Consider the following 25,328-nt stretch of genomic DNA (forward strand, 5'->3'; position numbering starts at 1 on the left):
GGGGCTGGCGCTGTTGCCTAGCAGGTAAAGCGGTGGCCTGCAGCATCCCATATGGGCTCTGGTTCGAGTCCTGGCTGTTCCACTTCCCATCCAGCTCTCTGTTTATGGCCTGGGAAAGCAGTAGAAGATGGCCCAAGTGCTTGTATCCCTGCACCTGCATGGGAGATCCGGGAAGAAGCTCCTGGCTCCTGGCTCCTGGCTCCTGGCTTTGGATCAGTCCAGCTCCAGCCATTACGCCCATTTGGGGAGTGAACCAACGAATGGAAGACCCCTCTCTCTCTCTCTGTCTTTGCCTCTACCTCTATAACTCTGCCTTTCAAATAAATAAATAAATAATTTTTTTTTTTAAATAAATGAAGTCATGCCTGCAGTGCCGGCATCCCATATGGGCATCAGGTTCTGGTCCTGCCTGCTCCACTTCCAATCCAGCTCTCTGCTGTGGCCTGGGAAAGCAGTAGAGGATGGCCCAGGTCCTTGGGCCCCTGCACCCGCATGGGAGACCGGGAAGAAGCTCCTGGCTCCTGGCTTTGGATTGGCACAGCTCTGGCTGTTGCGGCCAACTGGGGAGTGAACCAGCAGATGGAAGACTTCTCTCTCTCTCTCTCTGCCTCTCCTCTCTCTGTGTAACTCTGTCTTTCAAATAAATAAATAAATAAATATTTTTTTAAAAATGAAGTCAGTTCATTCTCTGGGAGGGGCATACCCCAAGGCAACCTTTCCCAACCTATGTCCTCACCCCAATAAAACAAATTCAGACACACGCACGAACATCAAAAATATGATGTCACTTTAAAAAAAAAAAATCGCATGGCTAGACAGGAAGCCAGAAAGAGAGTCAAGGCTCAAGTGCTCAGGCTTTTATAACTGGCTCAGGAGAACTAACTCAGGGTCCCAGGAGAACCCTGAGGACTGTGATGACCTAAGAGCCTCCCATGAGGCCCCGCCTCTTAAAGGTGCCACCACCTCTCCTGGGCCACACTGGGAACCAAACCCCTAGTGCATGAACCCCTGGGGAGCAAAGCCACATTCAAACCAGAGGACTTGTCTTCCCAATTTCTCCCTCATCCCATGGTGATTAGCAGTATGAGACTCAGGGGCGGACGACATTGTTTACACATTTTTTCCTGAGTCACAGATGTGGGGACAGGCGCAGTGAGCTGCCCGAGGCCCCGGCCTGAGTCAGCGGAGGTTTGATTCCTGATGTCTTTGATTCAGAGTCCCGTGCATCTTCCATGTGACCAGCGAATCTTGTGCAACAAACGAATGGGCTGCGTTCTGAGCTCGGAGACGCTCAGCCACAGGACTGGCAGGCATCCTGCGCTTTTCAGTCACACCACTCTTATCAGGGGTATCTGAACCCCAGGCATGGCCTCTTCCCTGTCCCTGCAAGAAATACTGTTTAGGCCAAAATTTCACTTCCTTCTGCCAGCCACTCACGCACCTAGCCAACCCCAGGAGTCCGGTAGGAGTGAGACCGTGTGTTCCTCTGAATGTTGTAAAAAGTTGAGACCATCTCCCTGGGCGTGTAGCTAAAAATATGATGGCCGCCTCCTCCCTTCTTCACAGGTATACCCCAGCTATATAGCCAAGGACTAAAAATAATTGTTGACGCTGTCATGTGTCATTTGCCCAAGCCGTGCCCAGGCGGGCTTGCTATTCTATAGCAGGGACGGATGGTAAAGTGTGGTGTTGCAGCTTTGGGCTCCCCAGATTCCCATGAGCCACAGCTGCATCGACAGGTTGGGGCCTGTAGGCACCCCAGCCAGGATGGAGTGGGGAGGGCACGATTAGCCAGTTATTCCAGCTCAGCTTCTCCTCCTTGCCACCGGGCTATGTCCTCATTCACAGTAATAGTCAATGTTTTCTCCAATGACGGCAGCCCCGTCCCCTCTGGCCTTAGTCTGCTCACCTCCTTCTTAGCTCTTATCTTCCTGACCTCAATACAAATAAGAAAATGCCCTGGGTTTAGCTGCTTAGAGACTTTGCTTGCTTCCATAAACGGTCAGACCAAGTCCCTCTGGGGCTGTCTTCTAGAATAGTCTGCAGAAAGGTAAAGGGTGCTTGGCCCAGAAAAGGAGACACACGGCTACACGCTCAGATTCCTGCCTTGGTGTGCGGGCCCTGCCGCTTGAAGTATGATTTTAGGCAAACTGCTTAACTCCCATCCCTCAGCCTCTTCATCTGTATGTAAGCAGGCAGAGCACACGAGACAAATGTGGGGAAAGCACCGAGCTGGGTGACCGGCACACGTTACACCGTTGGCATCTTCTGGCCCTAGGTCCCCCGCTGCTTATGGGACACAGCAACTCCGGCGTCTCGCCTCGCTCTTTCCTTTTCCGAGTTTGTTTGCCCCATAACCAGTCACGTAATAGACAGACAGACTAGCACCATCTTGAGTCTCTTCTTGGGAGGATGAGGGATCTGGCGAGGTCTCTCCTGAGGACCGTAGGATCGGCTTTCCAGAGCAGGGCTGGGTGACCCCGGGACTGGAAGCCACTGTGGAGACCCGGGGTGCCAGGGGCTAAGGGAGGGGAGCGAGCCAGTGAGACGGGGGTCTGAGAGTGGGGACCGGGGGCGGGGGGTTCAGGGCAAGAGGGTGAGCAGCGCTTTAGGTCTGATGGGGCGGGGGCCTCAGGTTCAGGACTGGACGCTCAGGGTGAGGAATGCGGGGAGGCCTGCAGAGCCAGGGGAGCGGGGCTTGAGGGGGCCTCCAGGGTCCCCCGGATCTGTGGGCTGAGAAGTCTCGGGGTCCCTGGCCGAGGGGAGCTGGTGGCTCCAGGGTCCCTGAGGAGGGCAGGACCGTGTGGGCCCTGAGGCCCGGGGTGTGGGAGGCCCGGGACCGGCCCGGGGTGTGGGAGGCCAGGGGTCTCGGCCCGGGGTGTGGGAGGCCAGGGGTCTCGGAGCCGCGCCGGCCCGGGGTGTGGGAGGCCCGGGGTCTCCGAGGGGCCCGGGGTGTGGGAGGCCCGGGGTCTCGGAGCCGCGCCGGCCCGGGGTGTGGGAGGCCCGGGGTCTCTGAGCGGCGCCGGCCCGGGGTGTGGGAGGCCCGGTGTCTCGGAGCGGCGCCGGCCCGGGGTGTGGGAGGCCCGGGGTCTCCCAGCGGTGCCGGCCCGGGGTGTGGGAGGCCCGGGGTCTCGGAGCGGCGCCGGCCCGGGGTGTGGGAGGCCCGGGGTCTCGGAGCCGCGCCGGCCCGGGGTGTGGGAGGCCCGGGGTCTCCGAGCGGCGCCGGCCCGGGATGTGGGAGGCCCGGGGTCTCCGAGCGGCGCCGGCCCGGGGTGTGGGAGGCCCGGGGTCTCGGAGCGGCGCCGGCCCGGGATGTGGGAGGCCCGGGGTCTCCCAGCGGTGCCAGCCCGGGGTGTGGGAGGCCCGGGGTCTCGGAGCGGCGCCGGCCCGGGGTGTGGGAGGCCCGGGGTCTCCGAGCGGTGCCAGCCCGGGGTGTGGGAGGCCCGGGGTCTCGGAGCGGCGCCGGCCCGGGGTGTGGGAGGCCGGGGGTCTCCGAGCGGCGCCGGCCCGGGGTGTGGGAGGCCGGGGGTCTCAGAGCCGCGCCGGCCCGGGGTGTGGGAGGCCCGGGGTCTCCGAGCGGCGCCGGCCCGGGGTGTGGGAGGCCCGGGACTGGTCCGGTGTGTGGGAGGCCCGGGACCGGCCCGGGGTGTGGGAGGCCCGGGGTCTCTGAGCGGCGCCGGCCCGGGGTGTGGGAGGCCCGGGGTCTCCGAGCGGCGCCGGCCCGGGGTGTGGGAGGCCCGGGGTCTCGGAGCCGCGCCGGCCCGGGGTGTGGGAGGCCCGGGGTGTGGGAGGCCCGGGGTCTCAGAGCCGCGCCGGCCCGGGGTGTGGGAGGCCCGGGGTCTCGGAGGGGCTCGGGGTGTGGGAGGCCCGGGACCGGCCCGGGGTGTGGGAGGCCCGGGGTCTCCGAGGGGCCCGGGGTGTGGGAGGCCCAGGGTCTCCGAGCGGCGCCGGCCCGGGGTGTGGGAGGCCCGGGGTCTCCGAGGGGCCCGGGGTGTGGGAGGCCAGGGGTCTCCGAGCGGTGCCGGCCCGGGGTGTGGGAGGCCCGGGGTCTCCGAGCGGCGCCGGCCCGGGGTGTGGGAGGCCCGGGGTCTCGGAGCCGCGCCGGCCCGGGGTGTGGGAGGCCCGGGGTCTCCGAGGGGCCCGGGGTGTGGGAGGCCCGGGGTCTCGGAGCGGCGCCGGCCCGGGGTGTGGGAGGCCCGGGGTCTCCGAGCGGCGCCGGCCCGGCCCGTGCGGGTGTCGGGGACGCGGGGCGCCCGGCGCGGCCCTGGCGCCGCCCCGCCTGACATCAGTTCCTGCCGCCGCCGCCGCCGCCGCCGCGCACAGCCCGCGGCCTCCTTCCCCGCCGGCCGCGCTCGGGAGCCGCCGGGCCGCGGCGGAGCGAGGGCCCCGGGCGAGGCGAGGGCCGGGCGGCGGGCGCCGGGCCCCGCGGCCACCACGACGGAGCCCCCGCACGGCCGGCGGCAGCGGTTGGCAGCGGCCCCCGGCCCCCGGCGCGGGAAGCGGCGGCGGGGCGGCGGCGGCGGCGGCGGCGGCGCCATGGAGCCGCGGGAGGTGAAGGACCGGATCCTGGAGAACATCTCGCTGACGGTGAAGAAGGTGAGCGCCGGGGGTCCCTGCCGCCTCCGCCCTGCCTCTGGGCGCCCCGGGCCGCCGTGGGGAGCGGGGCCGCTCACGTGAGCGCCGCGGCGGCCTCGGGCTCTGTTTGGAGAACAAAGTTGCGGTCAGCATCCTCGGCGCTTCCCTCTGTGGCGCCGCGGGCCCTGGTCTCCCCCCGAGCGTGGGCGGCCCACGGCCCCGCGGGGAAGGCCCGCAGCGCGGCGGCCGAACCCCAGCATCCGCCGTCGCGGTCAAGGCCGGGAGCGGAGCCCGCGGCGAGAGCGGCGGCGACCTTGCCCCTGACCTGCAGGGCCCGAGCTGGGGACCTCAAAGGGGCCGGGGCGGGGGTCTTCGTCCCCGATCCAGGCAGAAGTGAGGACCTGGCGAGGGGCAAGCGTTTGAACTTTTTTTCCCTTGAACTTTCCGAAGACTCCTTGTGTGCATGGATCTCAAAAATGTTAGCACCGCGGTAAATTTATCTTTTAATGTCACTTTCCATGAACTTTTTGAAGTGCTCACATAAAAATATCTTCGTTTTCCCATCCAGATTCCTCAGAAGTAGCTCAGGCAAGCGGTTGTACCTTCCGTAAAGATAGAGGTGCCTTACAAAGAGAAGTAGACCCAAAATGTTTTTAGCAAAAGGACGACTGAAAATGACATCACAGAGGTCTGACAGGAGTCGTGTTCTCGGCTGTCCCGAGCGCTGCTGGTGCAACGGGGTAATGGATGGTGCTCACTCAGGGAGCCTGGGATGAGCACGCACTTTGTTCCTTCTAGTCTGGTCTGGGCTGGTGACGGCTTCAGCTAGGCCAAGTGCTTTGTCTTCGGATCTCAAACACAGCGGAGAGGTGGTGGACGTGGGCACCCTGGTGCGTGTGTGAGCGTGGGTCTTTTACAGACCGAGAGCCACCGTGCCATCAGGCCATGGTTTGTGAGAGTTGGGTGTGTGTTTCAGGATGCTTACAGACGTATGCTTTGAGACAAGCACGTGTTACTGAGCTGTGATGCCCCCAGGAAGTACAGATCACACTCCGGGCACTGGAAAGTCATCCCGAGTAGTGACAACCAGAGGCTTGACTAGCATTGTGACTCAGAACACGGTTTCTGGGGTCCAGCTCCTTGAGCTGAACTCCTGCTCTGCCAGGGAACAGCCTGTAACCGTGGGCGGGTTCCTGATGTCTCAATGCCTCAATTTCCTCATCTGTAAGGCAAGCATAAAGCTAGGGTTACTGTGAAGATTTAAAAATTTCGACTGATTTTTGTTTTATTTGAAAGGCAAAGAGATCTTCCAACACGGGTTCTCTCCCCATATGCTTGGAACAGCCTGGGCTGAACCAGGCGGAAGCCAGGAGCTTCGCCCAGGTCTCCCATTTAGGTGGCAGGGGTCCAAGCACTTGAGTCATCCTTTGCCGCTTTCCCAGGTGTATCAGCAGGCAGCTGGATTGGAAGTGGAGCATCCGGGACCCAAGCCAGCATCCATATAGGATGCCGCATCAGAGGCCGTGGCTTAGCCCACTGTCGACAACACCGGCTCCTCAAGTGACATAAACTGTGGCACCAAACTCCCACGCCTGTTGTGGAAAGTTGAAGGATCTGGAGCGGTCGGCATGGTGCCTGACCCAGTCTTGATGAATGGCAGCTGTGTTTGTCGGTTTGTGGCCGAGCCAATGCCTCTCTTTTTCAAGGTCCGATGATGGCTCAGGTGCTCCCCACTGTCAGGGCTGTTGTGCAACACCTTTCCTTTGTGTGCAGACGTGTGTGCGACTCTTGCACCGTGAAGTGCCCTTGGTTTTCTGCGTGAGTATCTGTGTCTCACAGGAATCGGCTCAGCTGCCGCAGTAGGCGTTGAGTGTTAGCAGTCTTGAGGTTACGTATGTCCTTGAGCACTGGCCTCTCCTAAATTTGTTATCCAGCACCCTGAGAGCTGCTCTGTCTTTTTTCTTCCATCCTACCCTGGTAATATGGTCTTACTGGTCCTTTTATTAGGATGTTGCATGAGGAGAAAGAAGTGTGTATCTTTGTAAAGGAAGATCCGGTATGTGTTGCTATGTTGCAGAGAGTATTTTATTTTATTTTAAAGATTTATGTATTGATTTGAAAGAGTTACTCAGAGAGAGAGAGAGAGAGAGAGGTCTTCCATCTGCTGGTTCACTCCCCAGTTGGCTGCAACAGCCAGAGCTGTGCCAATCCAAAGCCAGGAGCTTCTTCCGAGTCTCCCACGTGGGTGCAGGGGCCCAAGAGTTCGGGCCATCTTCCACTGCTTTCCCAGGCCATAGCAGAGAGCTGGATTGGAAGTGGAGCAGACGGGTCTTGAACTGGTATCCATATGGGATGCCAGTGCTTCAGGCCAGGGCATCAACCTACTGCGCCACAGTGCTGGCCCCAGAGAGTATTTTAGAATGTTGCATTGAAATACACATACTGAAAAGTGCCTGGGTCCCAAGTATACAACTTCTGACAGTGAACACACCTGCATATCCTGCACCCAGGCCGGGCAACAGAACATGACCATCATCCCGGGTCCCCCCGCCAGGAACTGCTTGCTCAAGGGTAACTCTTGTCCCTAAACAGTGTTGTTGAGCTCAGCTGATGGTTAACATATCCCGGAACGTTCACCAGAGAGGGGAGATGGCTGAACCCCTCTGAACCAAGGCACTTGTGTTCTGACAACGAGTTAGATTGTTGGGTTACAGAAGACTGTGGAGTTTAATAGTTTCGCACAATTAATGAAAATGGTAACAATAAAAAGCAAGTTCCTTGTGTTCTGGAAGGCGAGTAGCAGAGGCATCCCAGGTGCTCTGTGCTTGCCGATTTGTTAATAGTTGATGATGGGTTTCCAAGCCTAGGGCAGGGTTGGCTTTCAGGGTGGGCACATGTGTTTTTTTTTTTTTTTTTTTTTTTTTTTTTGACAGGCAGAGTGGACAGTGAGAGAGAGAGACAGAGAGAAAGGTCTTCCTTTGCCGTTGGTTCACCCTCAATGGCAGCCGTGGCCGGCGTGCTACGGCCAGGACACCGCACTGATCCGAAGGCAGGAGCCAGGTGCTTCTCCTGGTCTCCCATGGGGTGCAGGGCCCAAGCACTTGGGCCATCCTCCATTGCACTACCGGGCCACAGCAGAGAGCTGGCCTGGAAGAGGAGCAACCGGGACTAGAACCCGGTGTGCCGGCGCCGCGAGTGGAGGATTAGCCTAGTGAGCCGCAGCGCCGGCCAAGGGCACATGGTTCTAAACAGTGTCTTCTCCGTGGGAGAGAAGGCAATGGTTGTGTCGAGAGCTGTTTGCTTGTTTTAAACGTTTATTTATGTATTTGAGAGGCAGAGTGACAGAGACCTGGGATGGGGGCCCCCCAAGCAGCATCTTAACCATTGCTGAGCCTGCTTTGTGTCTGAGGGACACGGGTGTCTGTTGCGTGTTGTGCAGCGTGCACCGTGGGCAGTTGCCTCGGCCTTCCACAGTTTCTGTATTGGGTGAGGGGGGATACAACAAGCAATAGGGGCTGGCGCTGTGGCTCACTAGGCTAATCCTCCGCCTGTGGCGCTGGCACCCCGGGTTCTAGTCCCGGTCAGGGCACCAGATTCTGTCCTGGTTGCACCTCTTCTAGTCCAGCTCTCTGCTGTGGCCTGGGAGTGCAATGGAGGATGGCCCAAGTCCTTGGGCCCTGCACCCGCATGGGAGACCAGAAGAAGCACCTGGCTCCTGGCTTCAGATCTGCGCGGTGCACTGGCCACAGTGGCCACTGGGGGGTGAACCAATGGAAAAGGAAGACCTTTCTCTCTGTCTCTCTCTCACTGTCCACTCTGCCTGTCAAAAAGAAAAAAAAAAAAAAAAAAAAAAAGGAAAAGGCAAGGCCGGCGCGCTCAACAGGCTAATCCTTCGCCTAGCGGCGCCGGCACACCGGGTTCTAGTCCCGGTCGGGGCACCGGATTCTGTCCTGGTTGCCCCTCTTCCAGGCCAGCTCTCTGCTATGGCCCGGGAGTGCAGTGGAGGATGGCCCAAGTGCTTTGGCCCTGCACCTGCATGGGAGACCAGGAGAAGCACCTGGCTCCTGCCATCAGATCAGCGCGGTGCGCCAGCCGCAGCGCGCCGGCCGCGGTGGCCATTGGAAGGTGAACCAACGGCAAAGGAAGACCTTTCTCTCTGTCTCTCTCTCTCACTGTCCACTCTGCCTGTCAAAAATTAAAAAAAAAAAAAAAAAAGCAATAGCTGGGGTAAAGAGAAGTCCCAGAGAAGGAGGGCTTAACCATGTTTTGACAAACTGGTGGAATTCAAAGAGAAGTGAGTGTTCAATGGAAAAGGGGGGGCCTCCTCGTCCCCCGGTGGGGCCCCCAGGTGGTCTTCTGAGGACCGTGAGCCCCAGACTCGGGAGCGCCGACAGTTCTGCCAGACGTGGCTGGCCGGTGCTCTGTGAGGAAGCTGTGCAGCCCGAGGCCTGCAGGTGCAGGTGGCAGAGCTGTGCAGACCCGGGCCTAGGTTTGAACTTCGGGTTTGTCTTCACCGTGTTGATCCTGGCCAATGACTAGACCTCTGCTAGCCCCCGCAGTGGCTGCTCCCCTGTGCTTTGAGGACAGTTCAGTTCTGTGAGACCACAGACCGCCAGCACCTAGCACAATAGCTAGCACACAGTGAGGCCTGAGCGTCACAGGAGCCACCATTAGCACAGCAAAGGTCTGCGTGGACCCTGCGCCTGCTCTGGGTGTGCAGTCAGGGAGCGTCTGACACCACACTCCTCGGTTTCCTCACGCTCAGGGCTCGGCAAACGTTTTGAAAGGCCAGATGGTGAATATTGTCAGGCCCTCTGATCTTTGTTAAAACCACTGTTTTAACTATTCTTGTGGCTTGAAAGCAACCACACACACATTTGCAGATGTGGCTGTGTTCCAAAAAACCTTGATTTACAAACATGGGCAGCAGGCTGGACTTGGTGTGCGGGTGGCAGTTTATATATGCACACACGTGTGCACCCAAAAAGCCCTCAGCAAGCTAGGCTGGGGGTCACATTCAGACAGTTTGGTTTGCCCAGGCCCATAGTTGACTGGATCTGTTGGAGCTGTGGTTTTGCGGAGCGTGTCAGGTGTGTGGGGTGAGGGTGGAGCCTGCGAGCCTATCACGTGTCCGTGTACTCAGTGGTGGGCAGGTTTACCGAGTACCTGCCTGGCCAGCAGATGGCAGTGGGCAAGGCAGGAGAGGTCTGTGCCCTTACGGAGCTGGTAGGAGAAGAGGAGTAAGTTAGTCCACGGACACAGCCAGTTCCAGGTCCCGGAAGGTGTGAACGAAGACATCAGTCACAGCGATGTGATGAGGAATGGGCGGGGCTGGGGCAGACGTCCCTGAGGTTCAGGCGTTGCAGCCAGCATGAAACACTGTCCAGGATAGGAGAATTACATTTTCTTCTAAGAAAATAAGCAGGTTTTTTGTTTTTTGTTTTTTTAGATTTGTTTATTTGAGAGGCAGTGTTACAGAGAGGTCTTCCATCCACTGGTTCACTCTCCAAATTGCCGCAACAGCCGGAGCTGGGCTGATCTGAAGCCAGAAGCCAGGAGCTTCTTCTGGGTCTCCCATGCAGGTGCAGGGGCCCCCCCAAAATAGGCCATTTTCTACTGCTTTCCCAGGCCATTAGCACGAGTTGGGTCAACGTGGAGCAGCCAGGACTCGAATCGGCACCCATGTAGGATGCAGGAGGCCCCCAGCTGGATCAGGTTGGGGCGCGCTTTGCTGGTTGATGGGCTACAGCTGTTCTCAACGCCGCCTGTCAGTGCCGGTGGGAAGGCTGTCCTGGGCGCTGGGCTTTTTCCCACTTTTCCAGTCCTGATAGATTACAGCTGCCAGTTCACAGAACCTGAGCCTGGGCGGCTCACTCCTGGAGAGGGATTGGGCGAGAATTGTAGGACCCATTTGGCTTCGATCAATAGTTTTGTTCCCTCTGGCTTCACGGGAAAACTCTTACAGAGCTTTAGATGCTCTGAAAACTCCTGAAGTCCTGAGTCACCAGGGCAAGGATCTGAGTAAAACAGCGCCTACGCACATTTCATAACCTGAAGTGGCTTCTCCTCACTCCTCCCCCTGCCCCCGACAGTAACCGCGGCTGTTTCTCTGCCCTTTTCCTCAGAATGGAGGCTGGGAGGGACCCAGACACACCTGTCCGGGACCCAGCTGTGTGCAGTGGGTGCTTGACCCCGAGAGCAGCCCCACCAGCCCCAGGAGGAGGTGCTTACGGAGAGGCGGTGCCGGCCTCCTCTGAGCCCCGCCCACTCGGGTTTCAGGTGTGGTTCTCTCTTCATCAGCTGCTCCTCTGACATCAGGTTCCGGTTTGAAGCGTCGTGACGCCGGTCCTTTCTGTCCCGTCACAGAACACCGAGGCTTGGCTCTCGCTTACGTCCATCCAGGCTGAAACGGGGGCCGGCCATGGAGGTAGCCGTCAGGATGTCACTTGGGATGCCCACAACCCATATCAGAGTGCCGATTCAAGTGCCAGCTCTGCCTCCAGCCCAGCTTTCTGGTTAGTGAGCATCCCAGGGTGGGGGGCGGCGGCAGATGATGGCTCAAGTACTGGGGTCCCTGCTACCCATGTGGGAGACCTACAATGAGTCCCCAGCTCCCACCCCCGCCCGACCCAGCCAGGCTGTTGCAGGCATTTGAGCAGTGAACCAGAAGATGGAAGTGCTCTCTCTTTTTCACCCCCCCCCCCATCTCTCTGCCTTTCAAATACTTAGTTAAGGGGTTGACATTGTGGTACAGTGCATTAAGCCACCACTTGCAATGTTCTCATCCCATGTTGGAGTGCTACTTCAAGTCCTGCTGCTCCCCTTCCGAACCAGCTGCCTGCTAATGCACCTGGGAAAGCAGTGGAAGGTGGCTAAAGTACTTGGGCACTGCCACCCACATGGGAGACCAGGATAGAGTTCTGGCTCCAAGTTTAGGCCTGGCCCAATCTGGGCCATTGAGGCCATTCAGGGAGTGAACCAATGGGTGGAAGATCTCCCTTCTCCCTTCTCCTTTCTCCCTCTGTCTCTCCCTCTGTCTCTCTGATTTTCAAATAAGTAAATAAATTTTGTAAGATTTTTATTTATTTATTTGAGAGAGTTACAGAAAGAGAGCAAGAGAAAGGTCTTCCATCAGCTGGTTCACTCCCCAAATGGCCATAACAGCCAGAAGTGGGCTGATCTGAAGCCAGGAGCTTCCTCTATGTCTCCCACATGGGTTCAGGGGCCCAAGGACTTGGGTCATCTGCTGCTGCTTTCCCAAGGCATAGCAGAGAGCTGGATGGGAAGTGGAGCAGTCAGGACTCGGACCAGTGCCCATATGGGATGCCGGCGCTGCATGCAGAGGCTTTACCCACTATGCCACAGCGCTGGTCCCATAAATTAACACATTTTAAAAAAAATAGTTCATAAGGGGCAGAGCTTGGTTTTGAACCATTTTTCTGATTCTTGTTCTTTTCATTTCTCTGAATTTTTCCACATACACGATGTCTGTCCTTTTTAAAAAATATTTGTTTAAAAAACAGAGGAGAGGCTGGCGCCGCGGCTCAATAGGCTAGTCCTCCACCTGCGGCGCCGGCACACCGGGTTCTAGTCCCAGTCAGGGCGCCAGATTCTGTCCTGGTTGCCCCTCTTCCAGTCCAGCTCTCTGCTGTGGCCAGGGAGTGCAGTGGAGGATGGCCCAAGTGCTTGGGCCCTGCACCCGCATGGGAGACCAGGAAGAAGCACCTGGCTCCTGCCTTCGGATCAGCGCGGTGCGCCGGCTGCAGCACGCCAGCCGCAGCGGCCATTGGAGGGTGAACCAACGGCAAAAGGAAGACCTTTCTCTCTGTCTCTCTCTCTCACTGTCCACTCTGCCAGTCAAAACAAAAAAAAATTTTAAAAATTAAAAAATGTAGAGGAGAGAGAGAAAAGAGAGATCTTTCATCTGCTGATTCACTCCCCAACTGCCTACAACAGCCAGGGCTGAGCTAGGCTGCAGCTAGGATCCAGGAACTCCTCTGGGTCTCCCACATGGGTAGTGGGAACACAAGAATTGGATTTATCATCTCTGCCACCCAGGCACATCAACAGCAAGCTGGATTAGAAGCAGAGTAGCCAGGACTCGAACTGGCACCTTGATACAGGGATGTGGGTGTCCCAAGTGATGACTTAACCTGCTGTGCCACAACACCTGCTCCATGATGTCTGTCTTAAAGTGGTAACAGTTACCACATCCCACCTGTCAGTCTTGTGGATCAGTCCTCCATTTACCAAATATTTGTTGAGTAATGTTGTGTACAGAGCAGTCTTGTAGTCACTAAGAACCAAGCCTACCAAGTCCTTGCCCACGTGGGTCTTACATTCTAGAAGAGAGCCATGTGGATGGGGTCTGCCCATTGTAACATCTGTCGCCACAGTGTTGCCGCAGCTACCACCGTCTAAGTGTCAGCCGTGCTGGTGCAGGGGCCCCGCCCCAGACTCCGCTGCACACCAGCACGTGCCATGCAAGCTGGTGTACAGTGAGCGCTCAGTAACCGGCAGCGTCAGCAGATGTTGACATCCCCCTGCAACGGGACAGGTGGGCACCCCAGCTCCCCACAGAGTCCTCTAATAACCGTTGTGGCTTTGCAACCCTGGATGGTCCCAGATTTCCATGTTCAACTTGAAACCCACCTGACTGTACTCGTGGGCCTTGGAAAGGGGACAAGGGTCTTCACACTGTCCCCCAGCCTATGGTTTTAGACAGAGCTTTGGTGACGGCTTTCCTTTAGCAACCACTGGCTGGCCGGCTGTGTGAGGCAATCATGAGGTCACGTTACAGGTACATGGTGGAAAAGGGAAGTAAAAAAAAAACAAAAAAACAAAAAACCATGCAGACCGGGTGAAGAAGGCTCCTGGCTTGAAAGACTGGTTCACATGGCGCTTTGCAGAGGCCTCTTCTCCTGCCGGCGCGACAGGCAGCCTCACTGTGCAGTGCTCAGAACCCCGTCCCAGTGGCGGAAGAGTGGAGTAGAATCACGCACTGTGTGCCCTTTCAAGCCACTGGTTGGCTGCCAGGTCTCTGGGTTTGCCCAGGGACCCCTTGGAGAGCTTCTTACCATTTTGCTCCTGCTCTGGAAGGCGTCACTGGGGCGCAGTGTGTGGTGCAGCAGTCAAGTGCTGCCTGGAAAGCCCACGTCCCACCCTGGAGTGCGGGTCTGAGTCCTGGCCCGTCTGCTTCCCACCCAGCTTCCTGCTGGTGTGCACCTTGGGAGGCAGCAGGTGGTGGCTCGGTTACCTGGGTCCTTGCCACTCTCATGGGAGACTCAGGCTGAGTTCTGGTCCCCAGCTTTGTCCTGGTCCAGCCCTGGCTATTGCAGGCATCTCTCTCTCTGCCTTTCAAGTAAGATGCAAATAAACAAAAACAAAAATCAAAACAAAATAGATATCCTTTGCCCCTCCGTAAGACCTCAAGCCCCGAGTCCCCGGACAGCACACGCCTGGTTCTGTAGGGTTTGGACACTCTCAGGAAGAGAGGATTCAGCTGCTTTTGGAAACCACATTTTGTCAAATTTCCCAGGCGATTTGGTCTTCAGCCGTCATTGTTCCTACACTCCAAAGAAAGCACAGAAAAATGAGATCCGTGGATAATTCTGGTGCCTGCTGTTTTCGACTTTTTCCTGGCGCTGTTCAGCAGAGCAGAGCAGCTCCCAGCCCTCAGACAGAGGTGCTGGTGAGTGGTGACCTCGGCGGCGAGGGAAAGCTCTGGAGTGGGCTGCTGTGTTGCGTGGCGGCTGAACGATTAATTTTTTTTATTTATTTATTTATTTTTATTATTATTTTTTTTTGACAGGCAGAGTGGACAGTGAGAGAGAGAGACAGAGAGAAAGGTCTTCCTTTTTGCCGTTGGTTCACCCTCCAATGGCCGCCGTGGTAGGCGCGCTGCGGCTGGCGCACCGCGCTGATCCGAAGCCAGGAGCCAGGTGCTTCTCCTGGTCTCCCATGGGGTGCAGAGCCCAAGCACTTGGGCCATCCTCCACTGCACTCCCTGGCCACAGCAGAGAGCTGGCCTGGAAGAGGGGCAACCGGGACAGGATCGGTGCCCCGACCGGGACTAGAACCCAGTGTGCCGGCGCCGCAAGGCGGAGGATTAGCCTATTGAGCCGCGGCGCCAGCCCTGAACGATTAAGAAGCCTGCATTTCACTAAACTTGCAGAACATAGCAAGCCCATGGCAAACAGGCTTTGTGACGGACCATGCTGCGTGGGGACGCCCGTCAGCCCAAGGATGCTGCTGGCCTGTGCGCGGTCCCCTCCTGGGCAGGGCCGTTGGCTGCATGCAGACATCAGCTCCCTCAGGACACTGTTTTGCTGACCACGGAGAGGCCAGGCTGATCGTTTCTGATCGCAGGAGCTCTGGTTGTCTAGTGCTGGAAGCCATTGCAATTGATGGTCGTTGAGAATGAGGTGTTCTCCAGGCTGCAGTGGGTTGGGATCTCAAGTTAAGGATTCTAAATTTGTTCTAAATTTGGAGACTGGGGCTGGCGCTGCGGCACAGAAGGTTAAGCCTTTACCAGCAGCGCCGGCATCCCATATGGGCACTGGTTCGAGTCCCAGCTGCTCCACTTCTCATCCAGTTCCCTGCTAATGCTCTCTCCTCCATCTGCTGGTTTACTCCCCAAATGGCCACAACAGGTAGGGCTGTGCCAAGCCAAAACAAGGAGCCAGAAGCTTCAACCAAGTCTCCAACATGGGTGGCAGGGGCCCAAACACCTGGGCCATCCCTCATTGCCTTCGCAGGAGCAGAGACTTAGCCTTCTTTGCCACAGTGCTGGCCCCAATATTTTATTTGATTGATTTGAAAGACAGAGTTGAGAGAGATCTTCCATCTGGTGACTCTCTCCCCAAATGGCTGTTGGGCTGGGCCAAAGCTAGGAGCCAGGAGCTTCTTCCAGGTCTCCCATGTGGGTTCAGGGGCCCAGGGACTTGGGCCATCTTCTGCTGCTTTCCCAAGTACACTAGCAGGGAGCTGGATCCAAAGTGCAAGGAGCCAGGAGCTTGAACCGGTGCCTATATGCGATGCCAGTGTCATAGTTGGTGGCTTAACTTGCCATACCTCAACACTGGCCCCTGACTTAATTTTTTTACTTTACAATCATGCAAAAATGGTACAGGCTCCATAGAAACTATTCTTTTCTGGTTTTAAATTTGTACCTTGTTGGGCACCAGTGACAGGCAGTGTGATCCTCTCCGGTGATGCTGGGTGGCAGCAGCGAGCACAGCGCCCCATGGCCTCATGGTTGCAAGGTAGATGCCAACACTCCGGCATGTCGGGTGTATTACATGCGCTTTTGACTTGCAGTATTTTCAGCTGACAGTGGCTTCATCTGGACACGAGCCCATCCTAAGTTAAGGTTCGTCTGTAAACAACATCGCGTGGCTTAGCCACTTTTCCTCTGGAAAGAATGAGTGTCCCTGAAAACCAGAGGGGTGGTTTGGCTACTCAGTGCCAGTGCTGTAAACAGACTTCCAAAAACACTAGGCAGGCAGTGCCCTCTCACTTGCCACAAGACACCCCTCCCCCACAGCGCACCTGCTGCAGTGAGCAAGGGGCTGCCCCGGGGGGCTGAGGGGGCTGAGGAGGTTGAGGGGGCTGAGGGGCCACCCCGGGGGCTGGGGGGCTGAGGGGCCGCCCCGGGGGCTGGGGGGCTGAGGGGGCTGAGGGGCCGCCCCGGGGGCTGGGGGGCTGGGGGGGGCTGAGGGGGCTGAGGGGTCATCTCAGGGCTGGGGGGCTGAGGGGGCTGAGGGGCCGCCCCGGGGGCTGGGGGGCTGAGGGGGCTGAGGGCTCTGCGGCGCAGTCTGATGCTGAAGTTGAGCCAGACTCATCTAATCATAGCTGCCACTGGTTAAGTTCTTTAAAGAGGTGACGTGAGGTGAGGTGACAAGTCACCCTTCCTTGGCCTGCTGAGGCTGTCTAAACATTCTGTCTTCTGTATTTGGTCTCCATGGAGCCAATAGGGAGGCTGCTGTTACCTGGCACCTCCTCCCTGGGTGGCAGAGAGTAGTGCCCCAGGTGGTGCCAGCTGGTTGTTCCTGCACCCACGGCCTGTGCCCTCCGTGGTAAGCAGGGGTGGAGTATGCGCAGGCCGTGCTCAGGGAGTGGAGCCCCTGGTGGCCAGGCAGATGGAGCAGGCATGTGTACAGCCTGGCAGACTCCCCCGATGTCACTGAGCGGGGAGTTTTTTCTGGGTCTATAAATATAGACGTGTGACCCACCTCCTCCCCCGTGCAGCCTCTGGGTCGTTAGCAGAGTTGGAATCCAGGTCTCCTCTCTGTTCTGCTGGGTAACCTTGCAGCCTCCTATTGGTCTTGACTGATCCGGGAGGAAGAAGAGAGCGACCTGTGACCATAGTGTTTCCATTTGTCCACTTCTGGTCTTCCGCGGCTTGCTTTGCGTTACCTCGGAGGGGCCAGTCTGGGAAGTTTTCTTGGTACTAACCATAGCGCTGGAAATTGTTTCGTGGTTGTGTGTCTGTAGTAGAAAGACAAGTCAGCTGAGCAGAGTGGGGCTGGCCCTGGTTAAAATGCTCTGAGTCAGACGGTTCTTGGCTTGCTGGACTGTGCCACCCAGATTTCCCCGAAACCACGGGGTCTGGTGCAAGCCTGTGGTGGTGTCTTCCTGGGGCACTGGCTGCATGGGAGGGGGGGGTGCTCCCTGTCCTCCTGGCTTTGAGACAGGCCAAAATAAGCCGAGCCACCTCTTCCCGGTCCTGGTGCCTGAGTGCACCCAAAAAAATCGGTAGCCAGGCTGAAGAGCAGCTCCTCCCTTCTGGAATGTTCACTGAGACTGACACAGAGGCTCCCACCGCTCAGACTTCAGGGGAACAATGTCTTGAAAACCAAAACCAAACCAAACCAAACCAAAACATCACTCTAAGAGTGAGAGTGAGATGCTCTGCTCCCTCTTCATTCTCATTTTTTTTTCTCTCTTTCTTTTTTAAAATGCTTATTTATTTATTTGAAAGTCAGAGTTACACAGAAAGAGAAGGAGAGGCAAAGAGAGAGAAAGAGAGAGAGAGGTCCTCCATCCAATGGTTCACTCCCCAATTGGCCACAATGGCTGGAGCTGCGCCTATCCGAAGCCAGGAGCCAGGAGCTTCCTCCGGGTCTCCCATGCAGGTGCAGGGGCCCAAGGACCTGGGCCATCTTCTACTGTTTTCCCAGGCCATAGCAGAGAGCTGGATCATAAGTGGAATAGCCAGGTCTCGAACCGGCACCCATATGGGATGCTGGCACTGCAGGCGGCGGATTTACCTGCTACACCACAGTGCCAGCATCTGTCCATCCATCCTTCCTTCCTTTTTAATTAATTTATTTATTTGAAGGGTAGAGTTACAGAGAGAGAGCAGAAAGGAGAGAGAGCTCTTCCATCTGCTAGTTTGCTCTCCAAATAGCTGCAAAGGCCAGGGTTGTGCCAGGCCAAAGCCAAGAGCCAGGAGCTTCCTCCAGGTCTCCTGCATGGGTTCAGGGGCCCAGGGACTTGGGTCATCTTCCACTGCTTTCCCAGGTGCATTGCCAGGGAGCTGGATTGGAAGTGGAACAGCCAGGATTCAAACCGGTGCCCATTATGGGATGCCGGCACTGTAGGGTGCGGCTTAACCTGCTGTGCCGCAGCGCTGGCCCTGTTCTCATTTTCTTCCAATGAGAATGTTCCAGCCTTCCACGGTCAGGCACATGGCCTGGCCCGCCCCTCCCCTGGGCGGTGGAGCCCTCCTGTCCCTCCTGTCCAGACTGTCCTGCTCTGTACCTCGGCTTCCCTGCCACCCTTTCGGCAACACTAGTCAAAGGAGTTTCTGGGTCCGTTGTCTCCTGTCCCTTCTCTTTCCCTTTGTTTCTTCCATCCTTTCTTTCCATTTTCCCATCTCTCCTTCTCCCCATCTCCACTCTGCAACCCAAGCCCCCACTGGGCAAAAATAGGCAGAATGGTTTCCTGAAGCCCCGTGCCCAGCCCTGGCCCCTCCTGCGCTGCCTGGAGTCGGCTGCACCCCAGCCCTCCAGTGTTTGACGCAGATTTCCAGAGAGCCAAGACAGTTCTGTGTATAGTACCTGAATGGTGGCTTAACCCACAGCACCACAGCTCTGGCCCCTGTCATGCTTTTAAAAATTAATAATAATATTTACTTAAAATCATCAAATACTGCTAAGTTTTCAAGTTTCCATTGCCCCATCTGTGTTGTTGTTAAAATACTTGATTTGAAGTAGGATCCACATAGACTCCCGCCATCCCTGGTGAGCGGCTGCCGGGCTCCTCTGCCCCTTCACCCTAGTTGCCTTCGTCAAGGCTCCCAGCACCCCCCTTTTAGACCCTCGTCACCGTGACCCCAGTGACCCCCTCATGCCCTCCGTTGGGAAACTTCCTTCTCTTGGCTTCCAGAGTGTCCCCAGTGTAGGGCCCTGGTCGGCCTCATCGGCTGTGCCTTCAGTCTAAAGCAGAGATTCTCAGCCTCGGCTGGGTGTAGGATTCGTAGTGAGTGTTTCAAAAGAAGTGCTGGTTCCTGGGCCCTGCCTCCAGCGTTTCCCACTTAGTTGGTTTGGACGGGCATTTTGTTTTTCAAGCTCTCCAAGTGGCTCTGTTTTGTCGTGTGAGTGAGGACCCCAGTGCTCACTTGGGAGCCCCAGCAGCTTAGCTCCTCCTGCACCCACCGTCATCTCCACAGACAAAGCTGCTAAAAGTGCCATCTGAAGGCCGACGGCGCTGACTCCCCTGACCGCAGGCCCACTTCCACAGCTGTCTTGTGACGTCTCCTCTTAGACATCTGATGGGGATTTTGGACTTACCGCAGGCAGAGCAGAACTCCACCTGATCTAGAAAGCGAGAAAGTGCACTGCATTCGGTTGCTCAGAACAAAACCTCAGTGTCTCTGTCCTTCTCTCTCTCTGTCTCATGAAGTTGGGTTATTTATTTTGTGCATCTGTGGCAGTAAATGCGATCTCAGTGGTGGTACATGTCTGACTGATCTCTGCATTGAGCATGGCAAGAGGCCCGGGAATTGATGACCGGATCTAGAGCAGGGGGTGGGGAAGGCGAGAGAGCTGGACATCGAGCCCAGCAAGGAAGAGGCAAGAGTGTGGTGAAGGGGCCACGTCCTGTCTGCTCCCATGGACTCCCGTGTCTCTCTGAGGCCGAGGAGGTGGCTGGCTCCAAGTGGCCTGTCTCAAGGCAGCTTTGTCAGAAATCCTGCGCCACGTGGCGGTGGTGGGCAGAGAGAACATGACTGCTTCTTGTTCCATTTTCCATTAGAGAGGAAATAAAGATCTCTTTTTTCTAACTTCTCTTGAGGGCATGAGGGAAGTAGGCAGGCGGGGAAGGGCCGGGAGGTCTTAGGTCTCGTAAGATCTCATGGGCCACAGGCAGGGACTAAACATTGGGTTATACACAGACATGAGTGGAAGTGCGCTAAACCAGAATTGACAAGCATGGCTGGGGCAACGTTGCCTGGAATGTGACTGAGACCTTGGCAGTGAAAGTTGGGACATTTGGAAACTCAGTTTGAGGGTTTGGGACTTGAGAATGCAGGGGGCCAAGATCACTGGATCCCAGGCCACGCAGTTTTGCAGTGGGAACAAAGGGAGAGCCTGGGATGAAGACGCCCGGACCCCTGGAGAGAGGGGTGAGCGCTGGGAGAAGCGAGCGCCTCCTTTTCTCTCAGACCCCCGTCTCATCCATTGGCAGATCCCTGGGGCTCTTTCAGATCCTGAGTCTGACCCCTCCCTACTTCTTCCTCATTCCAGTTGGATCCAGTTCCACCAGATCTGTGCTGGTGTTTGCTTCCTCGCCAGTCTCCGTCCCCACCTTGGCCTTGCACAGTCAGTATGCATACTACACAGTAGCCATGGCACCCCTGTGGCCAGCGCACTGGGTTATGTTCAACCCTTCCTGTAGCTTCCCATCACGTCAGTCATGACATGCAAAGCCCCTGCTGTGGCCTGTGTGGCTGTGTGTGGCCTGTGTGGCTGTGTGTGGCCTGGTTACCTCCCTGACCCACTTCCTCCCTCTCTGTCCCAGCCATGCTGTCACCTCACTGTTGCTCCTGCCCCAGGACATTTGTGTCTTCTACCCCTCTGACTGGAGTGCTCTTCCCTCAGATACCACGATGGTCACTTCCTCAGACAGCTCTTCTGTGACCCCTGTTTATAGCAGATCCCCACACCCTTCCTTGTTTTATAAATAGCACTTAATCACTCTGGTGCCACGTTATGTAATTGCTCATAGTTTCTCTACAACCAGAATGTTCGTTTTTTTTGAGGGCAAGGGTTTGTAGACCTCCGTATAAGAACAGTGTCTGCTGGGTCCGGAGCTGTGGCATGGCAGGTAAAGCCGCTGCCTGCAGTGCCGGCATCCCATATGGGCACCCGTTCCAATCCTGGCTGCTCCACTTCCGATCCAGCTCTCTGCTAGGGCCTGGGAAAGTGGACGATGGCTCAAGTCCTTGGGCCCCTGCATCTGTGTGGGAGACCTGGAAGAGGCTCCTGGCTTCAGATCAGCCCAGCTCCGGCCATTGTGGCCATTTGGAGAGTGAACCAGTGGATGAAAGACCTCCCTCCCTCCCTCCCCCCCCACCTCTTTCTCTGCCTCTCTGTAACTCTGCCTTTCAATTAAATAAATACATCTTTTTTAAAAAGAAAAGAAAAATGCATGACTCCTTAAGGCGGCCACTACTAAGCTTTGGGCAGCAGCGAGCTCCCCGCCCAGCCTGTCCCAAGTCTGCATTTCTTGCTGCCTGTGCTCAAGGCCATTACCAGGGATCCACAGACTTTCTGGAAAGAGCCAGATAGTAAAAGTTTTAGGTCATACGGTCTCTGTTGCATCTGAGATCATGTAGAACAACTGGGTGTGGCTGTGTTCCTGTAAACCTTTATTTACAGCATAGGGGGTGGGCAGACCAGCCCTAGCTTGCTGACCCCTGCCCCAAACTCCTGAGTGACGTTTTCCACCTTTGCCGCAAATCCACATGGGCAGAACCGCTTGACGGTCTGATCAGCAGACGTGGGAAAAGCTCCCCTTGGAGCAGTTGTGGCGTCGGTTAACCACACGGAACACCTCCTTACCCCTGGGGAGAGGCCAGTGTGGGCTCAAGATGGAGTCATGGCCACTTTCTTTTTGGAGGACCCACAGCGGCTCTGCTCCGTGGCCGTCTCCCAGGAAGCAGAACTGTGGAAGAAGCTGAGCTCCCAGCCACTGTGGGCTTTCTAGTTCTCATGATTTAAAGGATAGGGGACTGTGTTTTTCTTCTTTGAACATAGTAGAAGGGAATTTAAACAGAGTCTAACAGTTTATATATGAAGGAACTTTAAAAAGCTCATGGAAAATTGAATTAAAAGATGTTTATTTTGGTGCAAGAAATTTTGAAATTCTTCCATCTCTTTTTCATAATATGTATTTTTTATGAACTTTAAAGATTTATTTATTTGAAAGGCACAGTTATGGGGGGTGGGGGAGGAGAGACAGAGAGAGAGGTCTTCCATCTGCTGGTTCATTCCCCAAATGGCTGCAATGGCCGGAGCTGGACCAGACTGAAGCCAGGAGCCAGGAGCATCGCCGTGGTCTCCCACCTGGGTGCAGGGGCCCTAGCACTTGGGCCATTTCCACTGCCTTCCCAGGCAAATTAGCAGGGAGCTGGATTGGAAGTGGAGCAGCCAGGACTCCACCGGCACCCACATGGGATGCTGGTGCTGCAGGCAGTGGCTTTACCTGGCCTCATTGACCCCCATACGTTATTCATTAGGGGTCTCGAGCCAAGGTTTGATGAAAAGACCTGGATTTAAAATCTGACTCTGCCACTTACTCACTGGGTGACCTACTTTATGGAGGTTGCTTGATGGTGAAATCGTATTTGTAGGGTGTGTCATCATCGTGGCTGCTCATGTTTATTAGATGTTTATGAGGTATCGTACGCTCTGGTAAATGCGGCATTAGGATTATCTGAACCCTCATGACAACTATAGGGACGGCACTGTTACTGAGCCTGTTTCACAGATGTGGAAACCAAGTTCAGAGAGGTTGGGTGACCTGTCCAGAGTCACACAGAGTGCATAGCAGAGTCAACGCCCTCTTCATTCTGCTGTCGTCTTAGTGCACATAATAAACACTCAGTAAAGAATGGCTCTGATTGGAGCTGGTGCTGGCTCCACCGGCAGGTATTGAATGCAACCAAACAGTAATTTGGTATAAAAGATGGTAATTGTGCTCCTAAGCTTAGCAGTGTTTGTTACGCTCATTCCATCAGTTCTGTTGTTCAGGTCCTCTTTTTTTTTTTTTTTTTTTTTTTTTTTTAAGATTTTTTATTTGAAAGGCAGAGTTTCAGAGATAAAGAGAGGGAGAGACACAGAGACAGATTTTCCATCTGCTGGTTCACTGCCCAAATGGCCACAATGGCTGGAACTGGGCCCATCCAAAGCCAGGAGCCAGGCATTTCATCTGGGTCTCCGACAGGGGTGCAGGGGCCCAAGTACTTGGGCCATCTTCTGCTGTTTTCCCAGGTGCATTAGTTGGGAGCTGGATTGAAAGTGGAGCAGCTGGGACTTGAACCAGTGCCCACATGGGATGCTGGTACCCCCACCAGCAGCTTTGCCCACTGTGCCTCATTTATGTAATGTTTTCCTCCTGTCCCCATTGTTTCAGAGGTACTGATCTTATTGCTGCAAGAAGTGGTTACCTGCTGCTGTCTCACTGTGGCCAAGGGAGACGCCTCTGTCGTTTGTTTACCTTTAGGTTGTGCTTTGCGAAGGAAAGACAAAGAGAGAAAACTTCCATCCACAGGTTCACTCCCCAGGTAGCCATAGCTGCTGGGGCTAGGCCAGGCCAAAGCCAAGAGCCAGGAGCTTCTTCCGGGTCTCCCACATGGGTGCAGGAGCCTAAGCACTTGGGCCATCTTCTGCTGCTTTTCCCAGGCCATTAGCAGGGAGCTGGATGGAAAGTGGAGAGCCAGGACACAAAACGGTGCCCATATGGGTTGCCAGTACTGCTGGTGATGGCTTTACCCTCTACACCACAGTGCTGGCCCTAACTCCTCAGATTCTTTTTTTTTTTTTTTTTTTAAGATTTATTTATTTAAAAGTCAGAGTTACATAGAGAGAGAAGGAGAGGCAGAGAGAGAGAGAGAGGTCTTCCATCTGCTGGTTCACTCCCCAATTAGCCGCAACAGCCGGAGCTGCGCCTATCCAAAGCCAGGAGACAAGAGCTTCTTCCAGGTCTCCCATGCAGGTGCAGGGGCCCATGGACCTGGGTCATCTTCTACTGCTTTCCTGGGCTATAGCAGAGAGCTGGATCGGAAGTGGAGCAGCTGGGACTGGAACCAGCACCCATATGGGATGCCAGCACTGCAGGTGGCAACTTTACCCATTACGCCAGGTGCTCAGATTCTTGTGTCATTGTTTTGTGACATTCTTTTTCTTCTTGCCCCTTTTAGTATCTGCGCTAGATTGTAATAATGACTCAAGATCTCCTTGGTGTCTGAGAAAATGGAAAATCCTTATTAACCTACTTGCTGTAAGGGAGCGCTTTTAAAGAATAGGTGTGAACTGCCTGCTAGTAGCCTGCCAAACAGAGTATTAGTTGCTGAGAGGGGACAACCTCATTGTGACTTCTTTGCGCCTAAATTAATGTTTAACCAAGGGACAGGTCATTGGTTTGACCAAAAAATGGATTTGTTATTGTTAATAATCTGGATTAATGTTGATTGAACATTTGCTTCTTACCAGGATCTGTGCCAAGCCTCTTGCGTGCCTTTTGTCATCTGAACCAGCGCTGTCCAGTAGAACGCGTCTCAGTGATGGACGTGCCCGGGGTCCGCACAGCCACACACCCAGTGCAGTAGCCACCAATCACGTGTGGCTACTGAGCATTGAGAAAGTGATCAGTGTGATGGCAGGAGTGGGGGAGGCAGAGCAGACATGGCGCAAGGAATTGGAGTCCTTTCAACCACATGGGAGACCTAGATTGTGATCAGGGCCCCGAGCTTTGGCCCTGGCCCAGCCCCAACAATTTCAAACATTTGGAGAATAAATCTGCAGATGGGAGCTCTTTGTCTGTCTGTCTCTATGTGTCTCTGCCTCTCAAACAAATTTTAAAAGTGCAGGAAATAAGGGGCCAGTGTTGTGCAGTGGCTGAAGACACACCTGCAACCCCGGCATCCCATATGGGCGCCAGTTCAAGTACCAGCTACTCCACTCCAGTCCAGCTCCCTGCTAATGGCCTGGGAAAAGCAATGGAGGGTGGCTCAAGTGCTTGAGCCCCTGCCATCCTTGTGGGAGACCCAGATGAAGCTCTTGGCTTCAGCCTGTTCCAGACCCAGCTGTTGCAACCATCTAGGGAGTGAACTGGCAGGTGTAAGAGCACTTTCTCTGGGACCGACGCTGTGGCATAGAGTGTTAAGCTTCCGTATTCGGTGCCAGCATACCATATGGGTGCCAGTTCAAGTCCCAGCTACTCCACTTCCAATCCAGCCCCCTGCTAATGTGCCTGGGAAAACAGCAGAGGATGGCCCAAGTTCTCAGGCCCCTGCACGCATGTGGGAGACCTGGAAGAGGCTCCAGGCTTTGGCCTGGCCCAGCTCTGGCGTTGTGGCCATTTGGGGAGTGAACCAGCAGATGGAAGATCTCTCTCTCTCTCTCTCTCTCTCCCCCTTTCTCTCTGCCTCTCCTTCTTCCCCTCCCCCCCCCCTTATCTTTCTGCATCTCTGCCTTTCAAATAAGTAAATAAATAAATAAATCTTTAAAAAATAAAATAAAATCTCT

General features: G+C 55.8%; 2 protein-coding genes across 3 annotated transcripts in view; one reads left to right on the forward strand and one right to left on the reverse strand.

Annotated features, from left to right (window-relative positions):
* Window positions 1-2,651: 2,651 nt before the first annotated feature.
* LOC133761209 (basic proline-rich protein-like) lies at window positions 2,652-4,538 on the reverse strand. Its single transcript, XM_062193861.1, has one exon. It carries the CDS (start codon window positions 4,536-4,538, stop codon window positions 2,652-2,654), a length of 1,887 nt encoding a protein of 628 aa, XP_062049845.1.
* PLEKHM2 (pleckstrin homology and RUN domain containing M2) overlaps window positions 4,512-25,328 on the forward strand; it is a 39,630-nt gene continuing 18,813 nt past the window's right edge. For both annotated transcript variants that reach the window (XM_062190477.1, XM_062190479.1), the window contains exon 1: window positions 4,512-4,596. In XM_062190477.1, coding sequence (XP_062046461.1) covers window positions 4,537-4,596 — 60 coding nt within the window. In that variant the 5' untranslated portion in view covers window positions 4,512-4,536. The remainder of the gene's footprint in view (window positions 4,597-25,328) is intronic.

This window comes from Lepus europaeus, chromosome 5 (genome assembly GCF_033115175.1).
Source record: "Lepus europaeus isolate LE1 chromosome 5, mLepTim1.pri, whole genome shotgun sequence".
In the NCBI taxonomy this organism is placed as follows: domain Eukaryota; kingdom Metazoa; phylum Chordata; class Mammalia; order Lagomorpha; family Leporidae; genus Lepus; species Lepus europaeus.